The 25,494-nt window shown below is 46.8% G+C and overlaps 1 protein-coding gene across 1 annotated transcript in view; it reads right to left on the bottom strand.

Moving 5' to 3' along the window:
• LOC133354621 (BMP/retinoic acid-inducible neural-specific protein 1-like) overlaps positions 1 to 25,494 on the bottom strand; it is a 115,574-nt gene that overhangs the window by 33,708 nt on the left and 56,372 nt on the right. The window contains exons 4-5 of the mRNA XM_061571619.1: positions 17,805 to 17,974; positions 1,780 to 1,885 (exon numbers count right to left, since the gene is read on the bottom strand). Of these exons, the coding sequence (XP_061427603.1) occupies positions 1,780 to 1,885; positions 17,805 to 17,974 (276 nt within the window). The remainder of the gene's footprint in view (positions 1 to 1,779; positions 1,886 to 17,804; positions 17,975 to 25,494) is intronic.

Here is a 25,494-nt window from a genome sequence, read left to right as displayed (position 1 = left end):
ACAGAGGCACGGGATGCTGCGAGGTTAAACTCGGACCTCCGTCAAAAGGCGAACGAGCGCCTCAGGTTGGGTCGAGCGCATGTCATACAGTGGAAACCGGGGGACAGGGCATGGTTGCACTGTCCCCAAGTACCCCTGGCTACCTCCCCAAAGCTGGCGCGACCGTGGCGGGGGCCTGTGGAAGTGGTCGAGGTCCTGCGACCACAGTGCGTGCGCATTCGTTGGGGGAAGCGGCGATGGTTCGTGCACCCCTCTCGGTTGAAACCTTTCGTCGCGGCACACAAACCCACTTCACACATGCGTGGCCAGACGTGTGGGGGGTCGACCGACTCACTAGGTCCGTCCCCACCGCGCTCACCTAATGCCTTGCCGGCCGTGCCACCTCCAGGTGCATCGAGACTGACGGGCTCACGCCCGACCACCCCTTCTGGGGATGCCAACAGTCACGAGGCATCAGAGGAGACCCCGCTCCCGGACGGACGATTGCCACCTGACGGTCCGCCAACCGGGGTTCCCCCGTGTGAGGGGCCCGCCGCAAGGACACGCGCAAAAATGCGAAAACTGTTGTGATACCGCAAGGACACGCGCAAAAATGCGCAGACTGTTGAGGAACCGCAAGATTTGTATATATATGTTGTGTTCATTGTGTGTTGTGTGGGGGGGGGGGTGTCCCCCGCCCATTGGTGTGCATTGTGGCTTCGCTACATATTGTATATAGCTTGTTCTTACGGTATCCGTATTTATTCGGGGGGGGGTGCGTCGGATTGTTCCCTTTCAGGGTTGAGGGTTTTGTTGTTGTCATTGTCGTTGTTGTTGTTGTTACTGTTGGTTCCTTCAAGTTAGCGTTCAAAACGTTTTTTTTAAGGCACACGCGGGGATCCAGGGGTTGAATAACCTTTATTGAAAGTTGTTGCAGCCGGGACGGCTGCGAGCTGTACAGGGGGGGGTGATGTAGGGCTGTTACAGAGGGTCTGTTTGTGTAGGGCTGTTTACATAGGGGCTAATGGAAAACAGACACAGTGGGCGGGGTCTCCGTGAGCACACGGGGTGGTGCCCGCAACGACGTCCGTACTGGACGGCGTGAGGGGGGTTTCGATCCTCTAACGGGGTATAAAAAGGGTTGAGCCAGAGAGCTCGGGGCTCAGTCTTAGAGTAGTTAGGAGAAGAGAGAAGACCAGCCAGATAGGCCCTGGACTCCCCCTGGGACGCCGCCCTTGTAAGGGCAGTGCAGGCTGGAGCCAGTGGCGTGGTCCCGGAACCAGAGTCAGACCTCTGGGATTCCGGGTACCGTAGCCCGACTAACCAGTGTCGGGCCAGACAGCCTCCCCTAGCCCGTTAGCGGAGGACTCAGCTAGGAAGGCTAGCTAGGGGTGAATTCCCAGTTGTACGGGTGAGGGGGCCGATACATCCCTCTAGTACTGTAAGCCCTTTGTATAAATAAATACGTGTGCCTTACCCCGTTGTCCACGCGTCTTCAACAACACTTCACATGCATACATACGTGCATGCATAAAAAGTAAAGTTTCTACACCGATATTATCCAGCAGGATTTGTTTAGGCGAGCAAACAGAGTCTCATAAACAGAGCCAGGCTTGTTAAACAAATGCTGCTGGCTTGCTGGATGTTATCGCATATGCAAGAGCTCTCCATCCAATTGTTGGGGCTATGTTCAACACAACAACACAAACATATCGTGGGTTTGTTTATTTATAGTTGTTTCCAGATTCATGGTTTAACAACAGGCACACACGTAACATGATTCCTGGATGAAGCACTCACCTAGCAGCTGTAACTTGTTCTCCGGCGTCTGGATAAGAACCGAACTGACCAGGTCCAGGTTTTCGTAGGAACTGCATCCGAGGGGACCCTTCCTCGTCTCAATCACCTGCGGGCAGAGCAGCGGCGGTCAAAGCCAATCCACATCCTCCCCAAACCCCGTCTTTACTACCGCTTTCCATCAAAGTCAACGACAGGAACACAACGTGAACCACATACATCCGTACGCTGGCCCCACATTACAAGATCCCTTCCCTGCTGCGGGCTGTTTGGTCAGCTCGGCGGTCATCAAAGCTTCCACCGGTGAGGTAAAAAGCCCCAGTGGTCAGTGTCCTCATTAGGTCTGAGCCAGGGAGGTCTGCAACAAAATTACGCAAGGGGAGCCAAATTTGTTTTCCAATCCGGTAAAAAAAACACGCACACAAAAAAAACCCCCAAGCATTTAAAAAGCCGCCAATGCACGTGAATAGGAGATGGTGGTCCTTAACGAAGAGGGCAATGTGGACAACAGCTGGAGGTGTAATGAGTTGAGAGAAGGTCCTTGATGAATAACGCCACGAAGCAGTGCTGATCGGAGCCGCGTGTTGCCGAGGCCCGGTCTGAGCAGTTGTCATTGGGGTCAGCGGTTGAAGTCTGGCAGTCAGTGGAGCAGCCGTGGCACTATGCATTAGCCGACCTTGGCACGAGATGTTGCCCCAGTTAGCGCAAGGGTACCCGGATTTGTGGAAACTATAGGGGTGCGCCAGCTAATAATAAAACCAGCAAGACAATGACAAACAGCAGGCTTTGCTCTTTCTGGCAATAATACAGGTGCTAAAATGGTCAAGCCTATTATGTTTTTATTGTCTTGAAAGTGTTAAAATTTGGGTACCATAGACCCATCAAGACAATTGACATCACTAGCAAATGTATATCTCTTGATTTGAAGCTGTCGTGACTGCAGGAATCCATACTCTTTGGTTCTTCGGTAAAATAAAATAATAATTATTTTATTTTTATACCTACGTGGCCTTACCGAAAAACCCAAAGAGTATGGATTCCTGCAGTCACGAACGCTTCAAATCAAGACCTCTATCTTTTGTCCACATTTCCCTAACCTTCCTATATTTGTATCTCTGCCTATTGCTCCTCTGTCATCGAGTAGCTTCTGCATTGAAAGGGGTTGCAGGGTGCCGAACAAAACGTCTGCTTTGGGCCCCGAATGAGCCAGCACCAACTAACTTACTAACTTTTTTTATTTTATTTTCCCAGGCAAGGCCCACTGAGCTACATAGCTCTTTTTTGTAGGAAGCAACATGGCCATCTCAAATGATATCTCAACGAAGTGGCTTATTATCGCGTTCACATTTATAGCAGTCAAATACTCTAAACACATGTTTATAAATGTGGAGGGAAACACCGGAGGACCCAGAGAAAAATCTGCCCGACCACGGAGAGAACAAACCTCCAAACATACAAGCGCTGGGGTCAGGATCCAACCCACGACCTCCTGTATACCGGGCGAGGTAGTTATCTCGCCATGGCAATCAGTGATGTCAGTGAGCAATGCTCTGGGACATTACCATTGCCATTACATTGTGTTATGAAGTGGATGTCACGCACCCTAATGGCTTTGTTCGAAAGACAAAGGCTGTTAGTATGCACGTCAATACCCTTTGGTGCAAGAGAACCTTCAGCAAGCGTTGGCATGAGCGAGCAATTGCAGGACTACACCGTTACCTATTTTACCTTTTACTTAGCGGGAGGGTTTTGAAACGGGTCAGCCCAAGCCTGGGAATTGGTATTTAAGAGCCCTCTTTTCTCACCGGTGAACATTACTCGATTTCATTTGTCTGATGGGGCCCAGCTGGGCATTGTGGTGAATTCGAACGGGGCCAATTTCAAAACTGTTTCTCCCCACGTGCCCGTGGCGAAACTGAAGAGCCTCGCTCTGACCGTTGCGGGGACATGATGGGGGTGCGGGGGGGGGGGACGCTTTCAAAGCGTAGCCCCTCCAGTTGTCACCGCCGCCGCCGCTGCTGCTGCGTTTTGAGCCACGGGAGGCAGCAGATTAAAAACACCGCTGGAGCTTCGCGTGTGAAACCGCACCGGTAGCGGCGCGCGAGCGACGAACAGCGAAACGCTCCGCACGTTAAGTCCAAAAACACAGCCCTCAAAAGGAAACGACGCAACGCAGTCGTGAAAGTGTAGTTTCGTTACGCGCACAATCGTGATACGCCTTGTGATTCCTCTTAGGGCGTGCTGGCGCACCGCTACGGTTACCAGCAGATGTCCGGGGTTCATCCTCGAGTCCCAGCCAGTGTTGCGACAGAGTAAAAACAGTGTGATTCCAAACAGCTTGCTATATGCAAGTATGTATGTTGAACTTCTTTCGCACCGTACATAGCCAACTGTGCTAATGGGAGATGCGGGCGGGGGTAAGAAAAACAAACCAAATACAAAAATCACTTCTAAAAAAATATATTTCATTTATATCGGCGTGCATTCGTGATGGGCCGGACTCACAAGAGTGTGCGATAACAAGTGCCCAGACATGCTTGCTAACGCCACTGCTGCCAGAAGGGCCTCCACTAAGGAAGCTATTGGCCTCCTCTTCAGGGTACTTTGGCCTCGTCTTCCACTCCACGGAAGAGGTGGGATTACCCACAGTTTACCCCACCCACCCACCCACTCACCGCACGAGACTTGCCGATCGACTGCCTCTGGCGGTACCCATTTACACCTCTAGCTGGACGGAGGCGGTTTGGGGTATTTACGAAAATTGCCGATTGTTTCGACTGTCACGCGTGGAGGCGGAGTTGAACCGGTGGCCTCTGGATTGCAAGTCCAGCGCGCTAACCAATGCAACCGTGGCTGCATCTCGACGTACCGTAGAAGCTGCACACAAGCAAAAAGCAATGCCCCACAGACGAAAGCCATTACCGCATTACGAAGCCTCTCTTTGACGAAAAAAAATGTCCGTAATAATGTGTGCTTGGGAAGCAATATATTCCCTTAATTGAGAAACTGGTCTGTAGTGCGTGCCACTGCGGAGCGTGCCACGACACCTTTTTAATTAAATACGGAAGCTTAACCCTTCCGCTGATGGCATTATCATCATCGTCATCATCTTCCAGCACTTGCATGGTGGTCATGAACTTTTCAAAGAGGGCGATCGACGATCGTGTATATTTTGTGTCTGCATTTGTTTGTGTTTGTCTATTCGTCGAAATAGCTATTTTAGAAGGAAAAGAAGAGGTCTGTGGGAAGCCATTCATTGCGCTTTTAGATGCGTGTGCGCGCACGCGAGAGCGCGCGTGTGCGCAACCGCGCTGGCGAAACTGTGGGCGACATGGTTAGTGCTCCCTGCAGCGGTATCTTGAGTGTACTTTGCCAGACTGCGAGAAGATTAATAACAGGGCCAATACACTAGGAGAGGGGAAAAAAATCTAATCAAATAAGAATTAACGGCAGGACATAAATTAAGAGCGTATCATAAAATGGTGGTAATTTCATATGTTGTGTTCAAAATGCACAATTATTGGTCAGCTGGGGAAAGTAATATCATATTTATCAATGCAAATGTTCAGCATTTCATATTCTCGATGGCAAATTAATCCTTCCAAATGGGCAGACTGCTTACTGCAAAAACTTCAAGTACCGAACGATATGTGAACATTCTCTCGGAAACCTTACATCGGGCAAATGTATTGGACCTCTTTAATGCGTAACTGTGCTTATATATATACACGTTATAGCCGAGCGATAGCACGTTTTGTCGCTTGTTGCAAAAGTTCGTGGTTTTTGAGCCCGGCAGCCAACTCTGGGTAAATAATTTGGGGGCATGTTCACCGTAAAATACTCCACGCTGTCTGCTTAAGCAGTGGCCGTTAGAGATCTCGTGATGTCGTTCTAAGCCATTAGAACCCAGGCGCCACAGGGTCCCAATTTTCCCCAACGTGAAAGTTTAACTGCTAATCAAATTAATTTGGTAAAAAAATTGCAAAGCAACATTGGCAGGCTGTACTCACCTGTGAAACATGCGACTAGGCGTACACGTGTTTGCTTATTTATTTCACTAGTTATTTTATTTTTTCGTTTTAAAGCTTTCGTGACTGCAGGGATTCATCTTCTTGGTTCTTTCGGTAAAGTCACGTAGAAGGGAAATAATAAAAATAAAACATAATAAAATAAAATTCTCACGACATTTCGGCCACAACGCAAGCAGCCGTCCTCAGGTGAAGAACAGGGCTGTCGGAAAGACAGCGTCCGAAGGACAGGGCTGTCGGACGCTGTCTTTCCGACTGCCCTGTTCTTCACCTGAGGACGGCTGCTTGCGTTGTGGCCGAAACGTCGTGAGAATTGTATTTTATTATGTTTTATTTTTATTATTTTATTATTTCCCTTCTACATGACTTTGCCGAAAGAACCAGGAAGATAGTTATTTTTTGTGCAACAATGACGTGAAAGATGATTTGGTGTTACGTATAATATAGTTTCGTGTCTAACTGTATCCCATACGTAACTGAGAGGAGTTCAATCCCGACACTGACGCCTGTATATTTGGAGTTTGCACGTTCTCCCCGTGTTCGCATGGAAATTTTCTCCAGGTTATCCGGTTTTGACCTCCAGATTTAGAACATGAGTTTCGACCATTTAGATGATTTTGCTGCTATAAATGCCCACAATGGTGAGCCACTTTGTTGAGCTATCATATGTCGCCAGGTCGCTTTTGAACAATAAGTTCATACCTCAGTGGGCTTTGTCTGGTAGGATGGAGATGGTTTAGTGTTTCATTGGTGTGTGTTTGGGTGATTTGTTTACCTTTCTTGTACTTTGCACGACTTCCATGCGTTTGTACAGTTTGTTGTTGTAACATTCTTACCCACCCCGACTGAAAATCAGTGAAAAAGAGCGTTATAGCTCATCGGATTCCTTCAGTATAAATACATATTCTTGATTGCAGACAAACACATGGCAGTTCACCAGGATCGATTTAAGTGAGCCTGACTCTGCTGACGTGGCACCGAACATCAAAACCGTTCAATCATTTTGTTTGTGTTGATCCAAACACTCCCAGAAGGCCGTGTGGCTGATGGGACGTGTCGCCATACTTCTACGGATGAATTTCACTCCTCGTCTTCTCCACAACGACGCTCATGATTATCTCGCAAAAACAATCGACTCTGCGATAGCTTTGCACTATGAGAATGGCGGCGATACTGAGTGTCCGAACATTTGATGACTGGTTATAAAATTCCCGTTTTTTTTATTGTTGTAAACTCCCGCGTAAGTTAAGCCGGAGTATTTACTGCAAATGACGCAGTGGAGGAAGAACGGTAGCTACAGAAGGTTAACGGTAATTGAATTTGATATTGATCGATCGACTTTATTTCACCAGGTGAGAATAAATTGAGACCAGGAGTCTCTTTAGCAAAGGGTGGCCGGGGTCAAAGACGCGATGACAACACCGGCAGCGGCACGCATGCGGAGTTCTGATCCTAAACACACACAGCTGAGAGATCTACGGCGAGAAGTTTCCGATTGCCTTCCTTCAGTAGACACCGAGGATTGTCAGAGCAAACAAAGGATGAACAAGTCGTGCCAACACAAACCGTGGTATGTGAAGACGAATGTTCAGTGCGAATACGCGCACATTTTTTTAAAGATCACATTGTTAAAATTAACTTTGTATTTTTTATATATTAAAATTTTGATTTGTGGACGCTTGCTGCTGTGTCTGTCTGCTGGCCGAGTGACCCTTGAAGAAGAGTCGTATAGCTCCATGGGTTATTTACGAGGGCAATTAACTTCCGATTCTGATGTCGCGTGCGTCAGGATGCCACCGTGCATCACGAGCCCAGTTGGCGCACCGGGCTTTGCGATGCACAGTTCGCTGGTTTTAAATTCCCCCTCCGCCGCCTGTCGTCCACCCCGCCTGTCGTCCACCCCGCCTGTCGTCCACCCCGCCTGTGGTCCACCCCGCAGTGTCAATGGGAGAACACAGCGGTCGGTTGCGTTGTGGCGGGGCGAAGTGCGGGTAGCACCCACCTCTTCCAAGACGTCTGGCCAGCGTGGAAGAGTAGGCCAATATACCTTTGAGTGGATGCCTTTCCGCTAGCAGTGGCGCAAGCAAGAAAATGCAGAGCTGCAACTTTACCATCACATTTTTTTGTTTAGCAGCAAATTACGAGCGCAAAACTTTCCAAAATAGGGTGCAAATTTCGATCAGGAGAAGATAGCGATGCGACAAGACACAATCGCGCTCAATGTTGCCGAGTAGATCATATTCGGTGTCGTAAAATAATGGACGTTAACTGCGGAGCGGACGCCGGATTATCCGAAGTCACACAGCATCACGGGTGACAGCCCTCGGTGGGAGGGTCGCTCATTCTCCTCTGCTGCCTCCATAGCCTGAAACTTTCTTCCTCCAGCCCTCCGTGCTGTCTGCTCCCTGCCCCTGTTCAAGTCACATTCTGTGGAGAACTTCCTCTTTATAACTCAGCAAATGATTGACTGTCTTTACAAATACTATTTTGGTTCTTTCGGTAAGGTCACGTAGATAGAAAAATTATCATAATAAAAAGTGAATAAAAATAATAAACATAAAATAAAAAATAATAAACCCAAAATATTAATGTATACTGTAGCCTGGTTCTTATTCGAAGTGAGTGTACTGGCAGTCTATAGTGTAGACTGTAGCAATGGTTATTACGCTGGGTGAGTGTACTGGCAGTCTATAATGTAGACTGTAGCCTGGTTCTTGACCTCGGTGAGCGTACTGGCAGTCTATAATGTAGACTGTAGCCTTGGTGTTTAAGCTTGGTGAGCGTATTTGCATTCTATAATGTAGACTGTAGCAATGGTTATTAAACTGAGTGAGCATACTGGCAGTCTATAATGTAGACTATAACCTGGTTCTTAACCTGAGTGAGCGTACTGGCAGTCTTTAATGTAGACTTATTATTGGTTCTTTCGGTAAAATAAATACAATAAAAAAGATACAAAGGTGTCACTGATCCTTCTCTTCACTATTCCACATGGACCTGCATGGTGAAGTATGCTCAAACAACTTTCACTACCAGTGCAGATTGGGGGGAGGTATTCATCCAGCAGTGAGAACCCAAGAGACCGGGATGGTCTCTTGCAAATGAGACCATCCTGGTGTCTTGAGTTCTTACCTGGTGAAACAAATATCTGTGAAACTTCAATCGCCTGCTAGATTGACAAAGGGCAATAAATAAATAACTGCCATTATTGTTCCTGTCCCAGCATTTTGAGATGCACTCAAATTTCGACGCAATATGAATCCAAACTGTGATGTATTATCAAAATCGGGTGTGAACTCGCCGTATCATATAGAGGAAATCTTAGGCTCATCTTAAATTGCAAGGGTAAATGTTCACTAAAGGTTTATGATTAACGCTCAGGTGAATCAGCAGAAACCTTAGGATCATTAAAATGCCACAGAATATGGAATAACATATCATTCGGATTTAAAGTGTAGATCATTTATTCCGGAAGACTTTGAGATTTGTATGCCACATGTTCAGTTCTTGGCAACTCAGGCCCAATGTTAATCCAAAGGATTTACACTTGGGAAAAAATACAGCTAAATGTATCGCTTTGGCACATTCCTGTCGGCAACAGCGATTATTAAACAGCTCATTAAAAGTTAATACACACGGCATTGACTGCATGAAATTGAGTGCAAATGCCAGTGTGTGCGAACACTGGGTTGGATCAATCCGTGAATTTCTGTCGGATTGTTGACGCAACGCAATTGATTTCACTTGCACGGTAAATATTAATACCGAGAACGTGCATCGTCTGCAATTCGTAGCGTGCCCGTCTCACTGTTGCCACACGGAAATGAATTTGATCACGTGCCATAATTTAAAGGGAAAGTGGTAATTTGGCCGCCTTTATTAGGCCATTTGTTTTTCTTACAGGACATTTAGCACCTTACAAGTTTGTAAACTTTTATTGCCACGCGTGTCATTACCAGTCACGCGGGAATTATGGGAAGACAACGTGGAATGTGTGCATAATATTCCCACTGGAGATGCTCAACAATCTTGGCCCGGGTTAATGTTCTTGGAGACGCGATGGGATACCCCGCCACCCCCCCTCTAATTATTTAGAGCGGGGAAATTGCGCGAATTGGAATATTGAGCCGACAGACTACTTGTGCATATCAAGCAATGCAGAGACTCGCAGCGACATGGATTTTCTCGCTGTCGATGGGAAATCAACGGCGCATCTGCTTTTTGTCGGAGTACTGTTACTTTTGATAAATTGACGGGGGTTATTATCGGGAATAAATGCCACATTTATAAGATGACTTCATTGCTCAGGGGGAATGACAGCACGGGGGAGATTAAGTTAGGGCGGTGGAGGGGGGAGGGGGGTCTTGCTCAGACTGCACTGGGCGAAAATATCTGTGAAAGCCGATGTCCGAATTGGCAACGCTCTTCAGACAAGGATGAAGAACGACGTCAAGGGTCAAAATACGGAACGAAAATGCCAACGATGAAAACAATCGGCATTGAATTGCCACCCTTGACACGGAAGGACCTGCATGTTTTGAAAATGTAACCATTTGTGAAGATTTTATAAGAATAACACATTTAGCTATCATGGAAGAGTAGGCCAAAAACTCTCCATCCGGGCTCTCCAGAGCTCCCTCTAGTGTTAAACACTTCTGCCAGCAGTGGCACGCGCAGGTAATTGCAGGGCTACACCTCTACCCTTTTAAAAATAATTATAAAATAACACTGGATCATAGTCTGTAAATGACCATAAATCCAATCACAACAGAACAATCAGTGCATGCCAGTTTTGTTGAGCTGGTGGCATAAATAAGGACGAGAGCTTTTGTGCACGCAACAACACATCTTTGTGCGTGCGTTGTTCAATCTAAACAACGATGCAAATGAATACAATCGCAAGCATCACAACCATTATCATCATCAGTGCCCAGCCAGAGGGCACATAGGCTGCTTTTCAATGCGTGCAACCCGCTTCTGCCAGACACTTTGTTCCGGTGGCTTCCTCTCGGCGCCCTCTCCCTGGAGAGACGACCGGCGCTTGCTCGTGACCTAAACGTGCAGCCCTGGCGCGAGCCATATGGGCTGAGGCGATGCCACCGACCCAAACCCGCATTTTGCGTGAGACGTAAGTAAGCGGACAGGCGACTGGGCCTTTGCGACTGTCAAGCCCATCTGCCCGTCGGCTTGCCAGCGGATGAAAGGAACGCTTGGTGTATTCGTGGCCGTGCGACTTAATGGGCAGGGGTGTGCTTCCTGCCCATCCCTCGGCAGCCTCCGCTTTCCATTAGGCACGTGAACGCTGCTCCGCTCCGCCGTGCGCCAACGGCTCTCCGCGCGATAAGCAAAAATCTGTTTGCGTCGGGCTGCCCGTTTGCCTCGGAGCCCAACATAAAGCCAAAGTTAACTACGTGGCAGTGGTTTGCGCGATGCACATATTGTTCACCTTCTACTCGTACATTCACGTTCGCTTGCACGCGCACGGATTCTGGCACGGCGCGATGGTTTGAGCACTCGCGTCGCGACACGGAGGTCGCCGGCGCGATGGATCCTTCCGACGCGGCTGTTTGAAACAATGGTCCAGGTTTCTGGAGTCGCCCCCGCCTATATCCGTGTGCCCACCGTTACCGGTGGCTTCAACCGCGGTTCGTCGTTCGGCACGGCAGGTCGCGTGCCATGGGGGTAGCCCCACCGCTTGCAGAATGTTTCGCCAGCGTGGATGGGTAGGACAAAACCCTCTTGTGGGGCTCTCTAGAGGTTTTCTTGAGTGGGGGTCCCTTCTGCCAGCAGAACACGCGATTGTTGGGCTGGAGATTTAGAAATTAATTTGCTTGGACGGGCTGCCCACATTGTTACATGTTGATCATGTTAGAGTGATGTGCAGCCGTCTCAAGAGATACAACAGCATTAATTATATTGTAAAATGCTTTGTTTACCCAAGAAAGTCCCGTGAGGACTAGAAAATTATAAAAAAAAACATTTTTTAAGAAGACTCCTGCGTATTTTTGTATGTACACATATATATACGATCTGGGATTCATCTGTAGAGCCTGGAGAAAAGCCAAGTGTACAAGCGGACAACCACTTATCTACTGGCACATCAGAGCTGAGCTAGCAACGAGGCCCTCACAAATAGGGTGGTTTTCCACTGGCCAGAACCAAAACGTGAAACCTTGGCCTCGTGAGCAAGCAAGGCCAGGGTTAGTCATCCTCGCAGCAGGGGCTGTTGGCTAGGGGCGTGCGGTGGTGAGATGTTAACTTCCTCGCCTGGTATGCAGGAGGTCGTGCGTTCCATCCCGACCCTGACACCTGCTGTATATTTAGAGTTTGCATGTTCTCCCCGTGGTCGTGTGAATTTTCCCTCCACATTTCGAATTGATTTAGCTGCTATAAATCTTCACGTGATAATCCACTTTGTTGAGCGATCGTTTGTAGCCAGGTCGCTTCTGAAAAATGGCTGTATAGCTCTGTGGGCCTTACCTGGCAAAATAAAATAAATATATATAGTTTTAAAATAGAACAAAGACGGTCACTGCAACGCTTGCTTTCAGATGCGCTTCTGCGGCCGTCTGGAACGCTCTTCCTTCCGATGTTGGGAAGCCGCTGGAGCCATGCACTTTTAAATCATCATCTAGATTGACAAACTAATTTCTTTAGAACCGCTTCTTGTGTTTAGTTTGTGGTCCTTCCCCCGCACCTCCGATTAGCACGGTTGGCTATGTGCAGTGCAAAAGAAGTTCAATATGGTGTCGCTCAGTTGTACCGTGGGAAAGAGGCAATAATACCTCGACTCCACCCAGACAGGACTGAAACCTACTCTATGGTCGTTAAAGAGAGGCTCCACTGTATGTATGCTGAACTTCTTTCGCACCGTACCGTAGCCAGCCATAGTAACCGAGGTTTGTACCCGCACGCCGTTTGGCGCAACGTCCAATATTCTGGGTGACTTGAAGAAGCTCGGCGGCAGGTGGAGCGAAATGTCACAACACCGGCGGCTGAAACCAACACTCGTCGCGACCCACAAACACACCGGACAGCTGCAAGCAAAGGATGTTTGAGAACGTGGGCTAGCAAGCACTGGGCTGATGCGTTTGTGTACATGGGATTATAGCTTTCTCTCTCTATGTATATATATATTTACCGTGTCCTTCCTCAAAGATGATGGCAATCATTGCCTTCCATTTAGCTCTGTCCATGATATTATTCTCGGATTTTGCATTAAATACTCCCGAAAAACTAAACTATTTTTTTTAGTTTACCAAGTAAGGCCCACTGAGCTATACAGCTCTTTTTCAGAAGCGATCTGGCCACAAATGATATCTCAACAAAGTGGCTTATCACGTGGAAATTTATAGCAGCCAAATACTCGAAACGCATGCGTCTAAATGTGAAAAACTGGAGGACCATGAGAAAAATCCACGCGACCACGGGGAGAGACATGCAGACTCCATTTATACAGGCGTCGAGGTCGGGATTGAACCAACGACCTCCTGTAAACCAGGCGAGGTAGTTAACATTTCGCGCCCCAGTTGCATTCAACCGTTGCAAGTTGCCTCGGTAACTTAACTCACTGTCAGCATCTTGTACTTAAAATGTTTGTTGTCTCACTGAAGCATCATTGACATGCTAATCTCTCACAATACAATAGCCACTTCGACAGCCTCAGGGAGATCATCTCGAGCCCTGAACTCTTACCCTGAGGCTGTACCCACCCATCTTAGGCCTATATAAGACCTTGTTTCAGTAGTTTTCTCTCTCTCTCTCTCTCACCTGTAGAAGATTACCTGTGTTGCGATCGAAACATCGTGATCTATTATTTTTCTATCTACGTGACTTTACCGAAAGACCCAAAGAGTATTATCACACTAGCTTATTCATCAGCGTGCACACGTTCTCACTCCATTGCGATGCAGATGCATATGATAATAACGATAATAAATTATGATATGAGTGATATTGGTTAAAGGCCCTACCACACCATGTCAGCCATGAATGTGTGGATTGGTGAATATTACAGGAAATACAGGCACATACACTGTATTACAGCCAGTAGCACTAGTTATTTATGGAAACATCTACACGGGCTTTCGAAAATATGAAAAGGTACTGTTGCCATATACTGCCCCTGAAAAGGTATTTTAATGGCACGAAAAATATCCCGAAGCAATGTGATGCCAATTTGCTCGTTAAATTCCTTGAGATTATAGCCAGATGAGAGGTCATTGAGACTATACGTCTCTCTGTTAAGGCAGACCTGGGATACGCACATACATACAAGGATAAACATCAATTTCACAACAACAACATTAAGTGCAAGATATCAGAAATACACCTTTAAAAACATCAAGGTATTTCACAGACGATGGGACAAAAAACAAGAAATACAAAGCAACTATGCGCTGTTTGTAGACCGGATGAGGATAGCGAAACGATAACAAGAATTTGCACTCCCATTTTCTAAGAAATGTATCCAATTTATTACAAAAAGACCAGCTGTTAGGCAACACATGCATTGAGATGATTTACATTATTTTGGTGCTATAAATGTCTAAATGACGGGCCACTTTGTTGAGCTATCATTTGTGGCCAGGTCGCTTCTGAAAAATAAGTGAACACCTCAGTGGGTTTTGCCTGGTAGGATGGGGATGGTTTAGTTTAATTTGTGTTTGTTTGGGTGATTTCATTACCTTCCTTGTACTTTGCACTACTGTCATGTTTTTTGCACTGCTTGTTGCAACGTTCTTTCCCAATCCCCCCACTGGACATCTGTGAAAAAGAGCTTTGTAGCTCATCGGATTCTTCCTGGATAAATACTTATTCAAATTCTGATTATGAATACACATAGGGGCATAGAGGATGCGGAGGGAGGGATGAATGGAGCGATAGAGGAAGAGAGCAGAAAGGGTTGCAATGTCAGAGATGAGCTCCTGATGAACGGTAACAGACAAAGACATTTTTGGGGTCCCCAAGTGAGCCAGCTTGTTTGAGGCTTCCCGATGGCCCACGAGCAACGCATGCCATCAGCTTTACACGCACGCCGCCTTTCCCCAACTCCATAAAGCACTCCGCTCGTATTACCACAACTGTAATCACAGGGACGGGATAGCAGAACACTCTAATGTAACGCAATCGCAATTCAACACAATTGGGAATTATAAAGTGCCCGAATACAACATTATCACAATGTCAAAGGAAATGACAACGGTGGAAATGCTACTTGTCATTCTGCACTCCACGCAGCACTTTCTGCCGGAACGGATAAGAGGAGTTAACGGTAAGACTAGGGGAGGTTTATAAGCGGGTAAGGAGGTTTATGAGAAGGTTGGGGATGCTGCCACGGTTGCAGTGGCAAAGCCGCTGGACTTGCGATCCAGAGGTCACCGGTTAGTTTCGACCTCGCTCAACGCGGCAGTTCAAACGATGGTGGGAAGACTGCAGACATCGCAGCTGTCGCGGTTTTCACCTGAAGACGGGCGCTTGTATTGCGTTCTAAACGTCGTGATTTATTTCATTGTATATTCTTGGATCTTTCGGTAAAGTCACGTAGAAGGGAAATAATAAAATAATAAAAATAAACATAATAAAATTCTCACGACGTTTCGGCCACAACACAAGCAGCCGTCCTCAGGTGAAGACCAGACTTGTCGGAAAGACAGCGTCCTAATGAACGCCGCTAAGCTTGGCAGCGTATTTTAAGCTGGGTGGGAGGAGCAGAGCGCCTTGACAAAGGAATTTACATATCATAGAGCACCTTGACAAAGGAGTTTACATATCATAGAGCACCTTGACAAAGGAGTTTCCATATCATATGTAAACTCCTTTGTCAAGGCGCTCTGCTCCTCCCATCCAGCTTAAAATACGCTGCCAAGCTTAGCGGTGTTCATTAGGATGCTGTTTTTCCGACAGCTCTGTTCTTCACCTGAGGACGGCTGCTTGTGTTGTGGCCGAAACGTCGTGAGAATTTTATAATGTATTATTTTTATTATTTTATTATTTCCCTTCTACGTGACTTTACCGAAAGATCCAAGAATATGAATCCCTGCAGTCACGAAAGCTTTAAATCGATATTTTATTTTATTTCTACCTACGTGACATTACCGAAAGAACCAAAGAGAATAGATTCCTGCAGTCGTGCCCCCACTTCTGCGTCTGTCCTGTCTACCCAGAAGTAGATGTGAGTATGAAACAGTTAATCCGACTAGTTGTTCGTGTGCGGTGGGGTAAAATGTGGGTTCTCCCACCTCTTGACAGATGTCTGGTTAGTTTGGAAGACTAGGCCAAATAAATATCCTCTAGGGAGGGGGACTCTGTAAGGGATACCTACAGTGTGTGAAGGCCCTTCCCACCAGCAGTGACACCAGCACATAATTGCAGGGCTGCGCCCCTATCCATGGCCTAAAAAAGCTCATCAAGTGAAAACGGTAATGCAATATGATGAAATTCATTAAGAGGCTGCGTTGGCAGTGCATGGGAATGTATAATATCAACCCCAACCCTCGTCATTCATTGTCAACGCTGCTGAAAAACGGGAGAAACGCAACGATAGCCCGACGTGTTGGGCAACAGCCCTTCTTCAGGAAGGCCACTGATGGTAAGGGACGCCGACTGGCGCACGGTTTCCCGGGGTTGTGCCGCGTCTGGTCGGGCACGACGACCGACGTTTCGCACCTCCGCCTCGTGCTGCGCGGGAACTGCTTTGGCAAGTGAATTATCCCGTAAATGAAGCTCCCCAGCGGCACGTGGAGTGAAACGTTGGACATCGTGCCGAACGACGACCCGAGAGTGCATCGGCGAGCACGGCGTGAAAGGCGACGCGGCGGCTGAGATGATACTTCACGGCGGCTGCCTGGGAAACTTTGAGGTTGACAAATGGACAGTTTGTTACTCATTATCTGTTAATGGAAAAACTGATCATTTATCAACTTGTAATTTTTCAAGGCGCCGCAGTGTAAAGATTTGTCCTCAGAGATTTCCGTTGTGAATTTAAGGGCATTTTGATGATGATGATGATGATAAAGTGTGCTCCCCATATACATGCTCGTCTATCTCTCTGCCTTCTCCCCTCTCTGCTCTAAATAATGACCTTTTTCTGTGCAGCTTGAGTTTCATACATATTTCTCAGTTATAAGGCAATATATAATGGAGCTTGCGAAACATCCCGAATGTAGGGCCACAGAGCTTGGAAAATGGTTAGGCGCTGGTTCTGGCCGTTGGACAGCAAGCTCACTATATTTCACAATTCGGCGCGACGTTTCACTTGGTAGCTACAACCGGTATCATTTAAGGCCCAACACTGAAGGATATTTTCACAATTCTGGCTACTGCTTGATAATGGTGGTTGTTACAAGCAGCGAAACGTCGAACCCATGTAAATGTTGTGAAATTACTCTCCAACACACTCGTGGTGCTGCTGAAGCAGTAGTGAATTGGTGTGTTTGTTCACGTGCCAACAACATTAATTGGCTGTGTCGGGTGGAGGAGAGTGGACAGCACAAATCTTATTGATGCTATCCGACCCAAAAATCAATGACGAATCATTAAATTGGTCGTGAAAGCCTTCTATGTATTAAACAGCAATGCTGTCAATTCCATTGGAAAACGTTTCACGGAGCACCTACGTAATGGGTAATGGGTATTTATTTACATCTGCAAACGTTACATTCGTCATTTCATCACGGGAAATGAAACATTAAATCAACATCAAAATGTAACATCATTTCTTTTGAACGGAAACCAAATGAAACTTTATTTTTTTTTTAAGTGAACCGCGATAATCACGATGCGGTGGCGGCGGCGACATTTCTCAACAACAACAGCAAAAAACGGACGGTGCCACCCTCGTGGACCTAACCTCGCAGCTCTCATCGGTGGCGTCGCGCCCTCGTCTCTCGCGCGTGGCGTCCGGCTTTCCCGAGCAGCACGGCCACGCACGCAGCCCCCCCCCCGGCCCTCCGGCCCTCCCAGCCACCACCGCCACCGCCACCGCCACGGTCAACTCACGTTGATGTGCCCCGTGGAGATCTGCATCTCGTGCAAGCGGCGGACTGTGGTGTCACGGTCGATGAAGTAGGCGGCCGTGAGCTGGTGCAGCAGCTCCTGCGTCTGTGTCGCGTTCTCCACCTGCTTGTCCACCTTCCCCCGGTCCACGTACACGGTCAGCGCCTCCTCCCCTGCGCCATGCCGACAGCGCCGAGGTTAGCACTCCCGCCCGCCCGCTCACTCGCCCGCCCGCTCACTCGCCCGTCCGCCCATCCGCCAGGCCACTCACTCAATAGCGCTTGTTCAAAGCCCATCATCAGAAATGTTGTACGGTACTGCCCTACAAAAGGACAAATAATGGGTATAAATGTAAAACATAGGTTGAATGGGAAAAATGTGTAGCCTTTTAGTATCGCTTTGCCGGTGATGTCAGCCATGCCCAGGAATCTAACTCAGCGATGAGATGAGCTCTTGCACAGGAGCAAGATGCATTGTGGGATCATTGTGGGACCCCAGAAAAAGTGCACACGAGGGGGTGGCAATCGGCACTGGCATCTCCTGGTCGTCTCACGACCCAAGCCTACAACACCTGGCAAGTCCTGGTGGTGGTCACCCACACACGTGGTAAAATATCTAAATGCGCTTAGTTTCGGATATCTGACAAAGTCGTTTAATGTACATTTGACCCGACAAAACCTGAAAAATCCAACACCTGCCCTCGCAAAAGCCTCTTTTGCCACTTTTGCAAACCGGTTTGATGTAATTACATTTGGGAAAAATCCGAAAACTCTAACACACCGAAAAATGCTTCTAAAAATATTACATCATTTTCATTTCTGATTTAGGCTCAAAAATAACATGCTTGTATATGTATCATTATTACCACAAAAGAAGAATATCGTCACTCGACTATTGGAAGGAGGCTTCCTTCCCCATACTGTGTCAGTAATGGGAGCTGTTTGACCACACTTCACCAGAGTGGTCAGTTGAGTTGGATAACTGTGGTCGTGGGATAAACCAGGTCCAATTAAAGCAGCACTTGCCACTGTGGCGGGATGAAAACTACCTCGCCTTGTTTACAGGAGGTTATGGGTTCGATCCTTTCAGTTTTCATTTTCATTTATTTGGTATAGCCCTGTGAGCCATTCGGCTCTTGAATTGGGTGCAACCGCAACAAACAAAAAACATGAACAAGAAAACATCTTCAAGTGACTACGTAACTATGCGCAAACAGAAAAATCCAGGGAAAAAAAACGCCGATATATCTGGAGCTTACATGTTCTCCCCGTGGCCGCGTGGATTCCTCTTCGAGGGAGCTCCATTTTTTCCCTCCACATAATCAACATGTTTGCTAGAGTATTTGGCTACTCATACATTTGCAAGTGATAAGCCACTTCGTTGAGCTATCACGTGTGGCCAGGTCGCTTCTGAGAAATATATATCTCAGTGGGCCTTGCCTGGTAAGGTAAAAAAAGTTTCAGTTTGATGTTAGCCATGTGCCGGTATCAAACCCAAGTCAGCAGATTTCATAACACGGTGAAAATATCCACTACCCCACCTCTTCCCGTGCAGACAACATATAATGCAAAATACACTTCCCAAAGCTGCAATCCACCTAAAGTGTGGCAGATGAGAGCCAAATCATGAAATTTAAAAACACGATTAAAGCCTCGCCAGTGTCTTCACAGCGGCAATCGCTTGCCCGTACAATTCATTTGCTGAGCAAAACACCGAAAAGCCTCATGACCCAGATAGAAAAGTATATAACAGCGGATTGGCTTCTCTGAATGCAAACAATGGAACGGGAGAGCACTTATTGGTGCGCCATCTGAGACATCACACTCGGAAAATATGTGCCCGTAGCCTGTATTTATTGTACGCTCACAATTTTCCGAAGCACACACTGCTCTGTTGAAATCTTTTTTTTATCATTTCCCATCGAGATGCACGCAGCAGCTGACGTCAGGAGCCAACCGTGGCGTCGACTCTGCCCGCCACCTTGATGGTGACAGCCAAGCCAAGGGGGCACTGGCCTGCCCGCTGATTAATAACACTTGTCAACACACTTATTCTGGCATAAGGTATTCCAACGGTTTCAAGGTAAATTTGGGGTGCTGATTCCAAATCTGGTATCAGTTTTTGTCTATCACATCAGGTTTTTGAGATATCAAATATAGCATTTTCAATAAAAACTGCAGAAGAAAAATATTTAATAAATGTGGATATCTACATAAAATGATATTTTAAACACACTATCCTAAAAATACAGCACCATATTTTAACACTAAAGCAGTCACTGACTCGCAACAACTTGCAATCATAAGTGACAGAGTTAATTTCGGGTAAAATCAAGAAAATGGGGTATGCCGATAGCATAAAAATGAGATGTGATAGAGCAAATCTGAGATGAGATTTGGAATCAGCACCCTGAAATTAGTCTAAAACAGCTGCAAAATCCAGGCAGAAAAAAAAGTTTTTTTTTGTTGACCAGTGTTATTCAATGTTACAAAAAATATCTTTTAATTAATGTCCCTGGGTAGTAAGTGTTATTTTATAATTGCTTATGCCTCAAAAGTAGAGAACATGTCTATTATTCCCCACAAACTTTACTTTTGTGAGCAGGACACAAAAGCAAAGTTAATAATCCACTCCATTAATAACACTGTGTGACACATTTATTTATATTTCGTTCCTGGGTAGTAAGTGTTATTTCCTAATTGCTTATGCCTCAAAAGTAGAGAAAATGGCTATTATTCCCCACAAACTTTGCTTTTGTGACCAGGAGATTGATATTTTGAAATTGACCTATTTTCAATGAGAAAACGTGGTGTGCATTTGTGTCTTTCGTTCACGTAAAGTCCTGGTCACAAAAGCAAAGTTTGTGGGGAATAATAGCCATTTTCTATACTTTTTACGTATAAGCAATAAAAAAATAACACTTAGTATCCAGGAACAAAAATTGTGTTACAGTATGTAATTATATAAATCAAGATTTGAAGTTTTCGTGACTACAAGGATCCATACTCTTTGGTTCTTTCGGTAAAGTCACATAGGTGAAAAAAAAAGATACGAATAAAAAGAAAGAATAAAAATAGAAATAACTAAATTAAATCACGACGTTTCAGGCACAACACAAGCGTCCGTCATCAGGTGGGGACAACCACAGCGAAAACAGTTGCTGAAGTATGCCAAAGAGATGACTCTGACAAGGGATTATAGAGCTGATGGGGTGGGGGAAAGAAAGGCCAGGGTGAGTGCTCTGCAAGCCGTCTGGATACCACCAAAGATTTGTCCATGAAGCCATCCAGATATACAAACATAGACGTAACTTCAACCGAGAAGATGGATTCAAATTGAGCAATCATTGGACGGATGTTATTAACCAAGTTAAACATTAGCTACCTTATAGTTTATATTCATATCCACATCTCCAGTCTTTTACTCCAAGCCCTGCTCACTCCCATCACTTGAAAATTTGCCGTGCAGCGTTTCGAGCCTGCAGAGTTCTCCCCCCCCACCAACACAACGTGTCACAGCAGTAGGTCGAGCTTTAGGATCAGCCTTTCCGCCAGAGGTCGCAAACGGGTTTTGATTCCTTACCTGTACCCGTACCCGGCCGCACCAGGGTCGCAAAAGGGTACCCGTACCCGGCCGGGTACAGGTAGCCGGGTATCGGGTAGGGTACGGGTATCGGGTACCCGGTTGCGACCTCTGGTCTGGCGCAGAGGTCGCAAACGGGTTTTGATTCCTTACCCGTACCCGGCCGCACCAGGGTCGCAAATGGGTACCCATATCCGGCCGGGTACGGGTACTCGTTCCCTACCCGTACCCTACCCGAAATGAGTGACAAACGGTTACTCACCAGTGACTCACGGCCTACCCGTACCCGGCCGCACCAGGGTTGCAAACGGGTACCCGCACCCGGCTGGGTACGGGTAGCCGGGTATCGGGTAGGGTACGGGTATCGGGTACCCGGTTGTGACCTCTGCTTTCCGCTCCTCTCCAGCCCACGCCCAGCCCCCACACTCACCCTGTCCTCTCCCCACCTCAGCTCTATGATCCCTTGTCAGAGTCATCTCTTTGGCATACTTCAGCAACTGTTTTGGATGTGGTTGTCCACACCTGATGACGGGCGCTTGTGTTGCGCCCGAAACGTCCTGATTTAATTTAGTTGTTTCTATTTTGATTCATTATTTTTATTCGTATTTTAATTTTATTTTCACCTACGTGACTTTACCGAAAGAACCAAAGAGTCATTATATAATTATCAAAGGGCGATCGCTTTACCAGTGCCAGGCCAGAAGTTAAAGCAGAAGTTAAAACGGACCAAAAGCTTCGGGGGGCCCCGAGTTGTGTGTACGTTGAACGTCTTTCATGGCCGTACGTAGCCAACCATGCAATTCGGACTTGTGCGGGTTAGAAGTACAACAAACAAAACACACAAAAAGAAAGGTCCTACCCTGGATCATTTCCTCCCATTACATCCCGTTCCCCACTGCTATTCACGTGTAACTCAGCGCTCCGGAACACTTGTTTACATCACGGTGAGATTGTTTACACCACGGTGAGATTGTTTACATCACGGGCGCGTTGCTAACGCAGGGTGTTGTTGTTGTCGTTGTTGCCATTGTCGTCACGCGTGCAATGATCGACGGGTGAACGGAAGCTCAACTCAAATTGTTGTTATTCTTTGGTTCTTTTGGTAAATTCACGTAGATAGAAGAAATAATAAAAATAAAAACCACGAATAAAAACCACGACGTTTCGATCGCAACACAAGCGATCGAAACGTCGTGGTTTTTATTTTTATTATTGATTTGAAGCTTTCTTGACTGCAGGAATCCATACTCTCTGGTTCTTTCGGTAAAGTCACGTAGGTAGAAAAAAATAACAAACAAAAGGAAACACGACGTTTCGGTCGCAACACAAGCGTCCGTCTTCAGGTGAGAAAATGATCTGCTGTTGTGGCTTTATATAGGCACGGGAGGGGGGGAAGGGTGGGGAGGAGTTGTTGTCGAGTCGTGGCTGCAGGCAGAACCGGCCCTCGACCTTTAGGGGCCCTAAGCAAAATTTGGTTGGAGGCCCCTTTGATGTATGATTTTTTTAAATCCTTTATATTAAGTTCGCTTGCGTGCTTGTGTGCTTGCTTGCTTACGACCGTGCAAACCTTTCGGTCGTTTTTTAACCCACTTCCCGTGATCCAATCGAGCTGACATTTTGCACACAGACTCGTTGTGCGAGACAATTAATGTTCGTGAAAATTTTTTTCAAAAATTTTACACTGCTTAGGGAAAACAAATTAAATATTTAATTACCAATTGTTTAATACTGCAGACAATCATCTGACCCATAGGTGGCAGCCATCTCAAGCCAGATGACGAGAGGACTCTAGCCGCCACGCATATAAAGGATTTAGAGTGAAAAACTTTGTTTTTACGGGTTATACTTATTCACCCACTAGCGAGCAGTGACTCTAGGGGGCCCTCTGCTGGCCACGGGGCCCTTTGCAATTGCAAGGGTCGCTTAGTGGCTGGGCCGGCTCTGGCTGCAGGAGTTCACGGGGGAGAGGGGGGAGGGTTTGTGGCCTGCAGGGACGAGTGAGGCTGGAGAAATTAGCATGTCAATGAGCTTGAATTAGTAACCGGTCACTAAAACGACACGGGTGGGCGAGTGAAAATCACAGCAGTTAAACCTTGACGTGGTTTATCACGTCCTTCCAATGATTGCTCAATCTGAATCCATCTTCTCGATTAAAGTTTTGTCTGTGTTTGTATATCTGGATGGCTTCATAAACACATCTCTGACAGTAGGGTTTGCGGAGCACCTTGGTCTCGGAAAAAACAATGTCACGTGTGCCCACAGAGTTGAAACAGTGATCCACCACCGCCGAGGTGTTGGTTCTGCCGTGTTTCAAATCCGCTTTGTGTTCGCGAACCCGGTCTGAGACATGTCGCTTCGTTTCACCAATGTAACTGCTGCCGCAGACACAACTCAGCCGATGCTGGCACACACAATGGCCTGCGCTTGCGAATTTCATCACGGGATCTTTAACGTCCGCTGTGTATCAGCAGGCATATGCTTTTGCATTAAGGCAGTCCCCCTCCTTTACCTCCTCCCATTCCTCTCTTAAGGCTCACCTCTTCTCTATTGCCCATTCTCCTCCTCTTCCCTCCCCTCACCCCTCTACTCGTTCGCATCCCTCCCCTACACTTTCGTGATCCTTATGTACCCCTCTATCGCCATCACTCATTCCTAAATCCTTGTTGCATTGCCCCTGCCATCTAAATCATCCTATTCCGTCACCGTTTTGTAAGCTTTATCAAGCGCTTTGGAGTGAATGCGGTCAACATAAACATACATTACATTAGATTACACCGAGGTATAACCGGGGCGGCCATTAAATTCTAACCGTGAACCTCTGCAGCAAGCACTCCCACTGCGCCATGCCACCGCCCCTAAGTAAGCTCATTAACGTAGACAGGCCAACTGCTGCAGTAACGTGCCATCTTCATGCTGTCTGCATCTCCCATCTCATCTCGACGCACATCTACATGCCTTAGCTCCGTCTTCTGCCGGCAAAACCACTGCAGGTGACCCATGATATCAGCTTCAGAAGCGGCGGGGTTTTACCGCCAGGGATTTTAATGGCCGGTTGGTTGGCCCGAAATAATCGTGGGCCTGGGTGGCGTATTTGCTGGGAGCGCTTGAATCACGACGGGAAGGATCCGGAGGTTAAAACTCTGATTGGCTGTCGCTTCGCCCAACCAATTCCCCCTCCCCAGTCCAAGGTCGGCTACAAAGAGTTCCGGTTGAACACGTAGTATTTAGGGCTTTCGCGACCAATATTGTTCATAATCAAAGTTTTTGTTGGCTTAGATCGGGTAAATATAGATGTGTCATGAATACAATTCTGCCAAATCGCCTGAAGATGCTTTGTTGTAGTCATCAGCGAAACGTCGTACTGAAATTGTAAATGGTGTGGATCTACTTTCCAACACACTGGGTGTGCTGAAGTAATAACAAATTAAATCTTGATTTGAAGCTTTTGTGACTGCAGGAATCCATACTCTTTGGTTCTGTCTCACGTAGTTACAAAATAGATCACGACGTTTCGGGCGCAACACAAGCGTCCGTCATCAGGTGAGAAAGCATGATCTGCTGCTGCAGCAGATCGAAACGTCGTGATTTATTTGAAACCTACGTGACTTTACCGTAATAACGAATTGTCAAGTTTTTTTTTTGACGTGGCAAACCTTACTAAATAGCTGTGTGGCATGGTGGTGGGGTGGGTTAACGACAGCATTTATATTTACGCCATCAAGCCCCCCCCCCCCCCCCCAAACAAAAAAATAACTCTTTTAGGAAAGGGAGCCACTTTGGAGAGATTGTGATTGTTCTCAAGATAGACTGGTCACCGCCATGAGAATGTGGAATTCCAATCGCTGGCTTCGAAGCACCAATGAGAGACAAGTGCCAGCAGATTGCACACTTCTGCTTTTGAATGAGAGCCTGTGTACAATTTGGCCGATCGACTGTTTCCACAACGCACTTGTCCCAATAACAAAACGAATTCTGAGAAAACACACCACCCTCTCGTGTGCACAGGTCCTTGCCGGCTACTCTGGTCTCCCTCCCGCACAAAGCCAAACACTCATTAATGTAATTGGCCAAATATCCCAATATAGGACCTTTTCTGAAAGAAAAACAAAGT

The sequence above is a fragment of the Lethenteron reissneri genome, chromosome 48 (genome assembly GCF_015708825.2).
Source record: "Lethenteron reissneri isolate LAM-NWPU_2019-01 chromosome 48, ASM1570882v1, whole genome shotgun sequence".
NCBI lineage: Eukaryota > Metazoa > Chordata > Hyperoartia > Petromyzontiformes > Petromyzontidae > Lethenteron > Lethenteron reissneri.
This window is presented reverse-complemented; position numbering and strand designations above follow the sequence as displayed.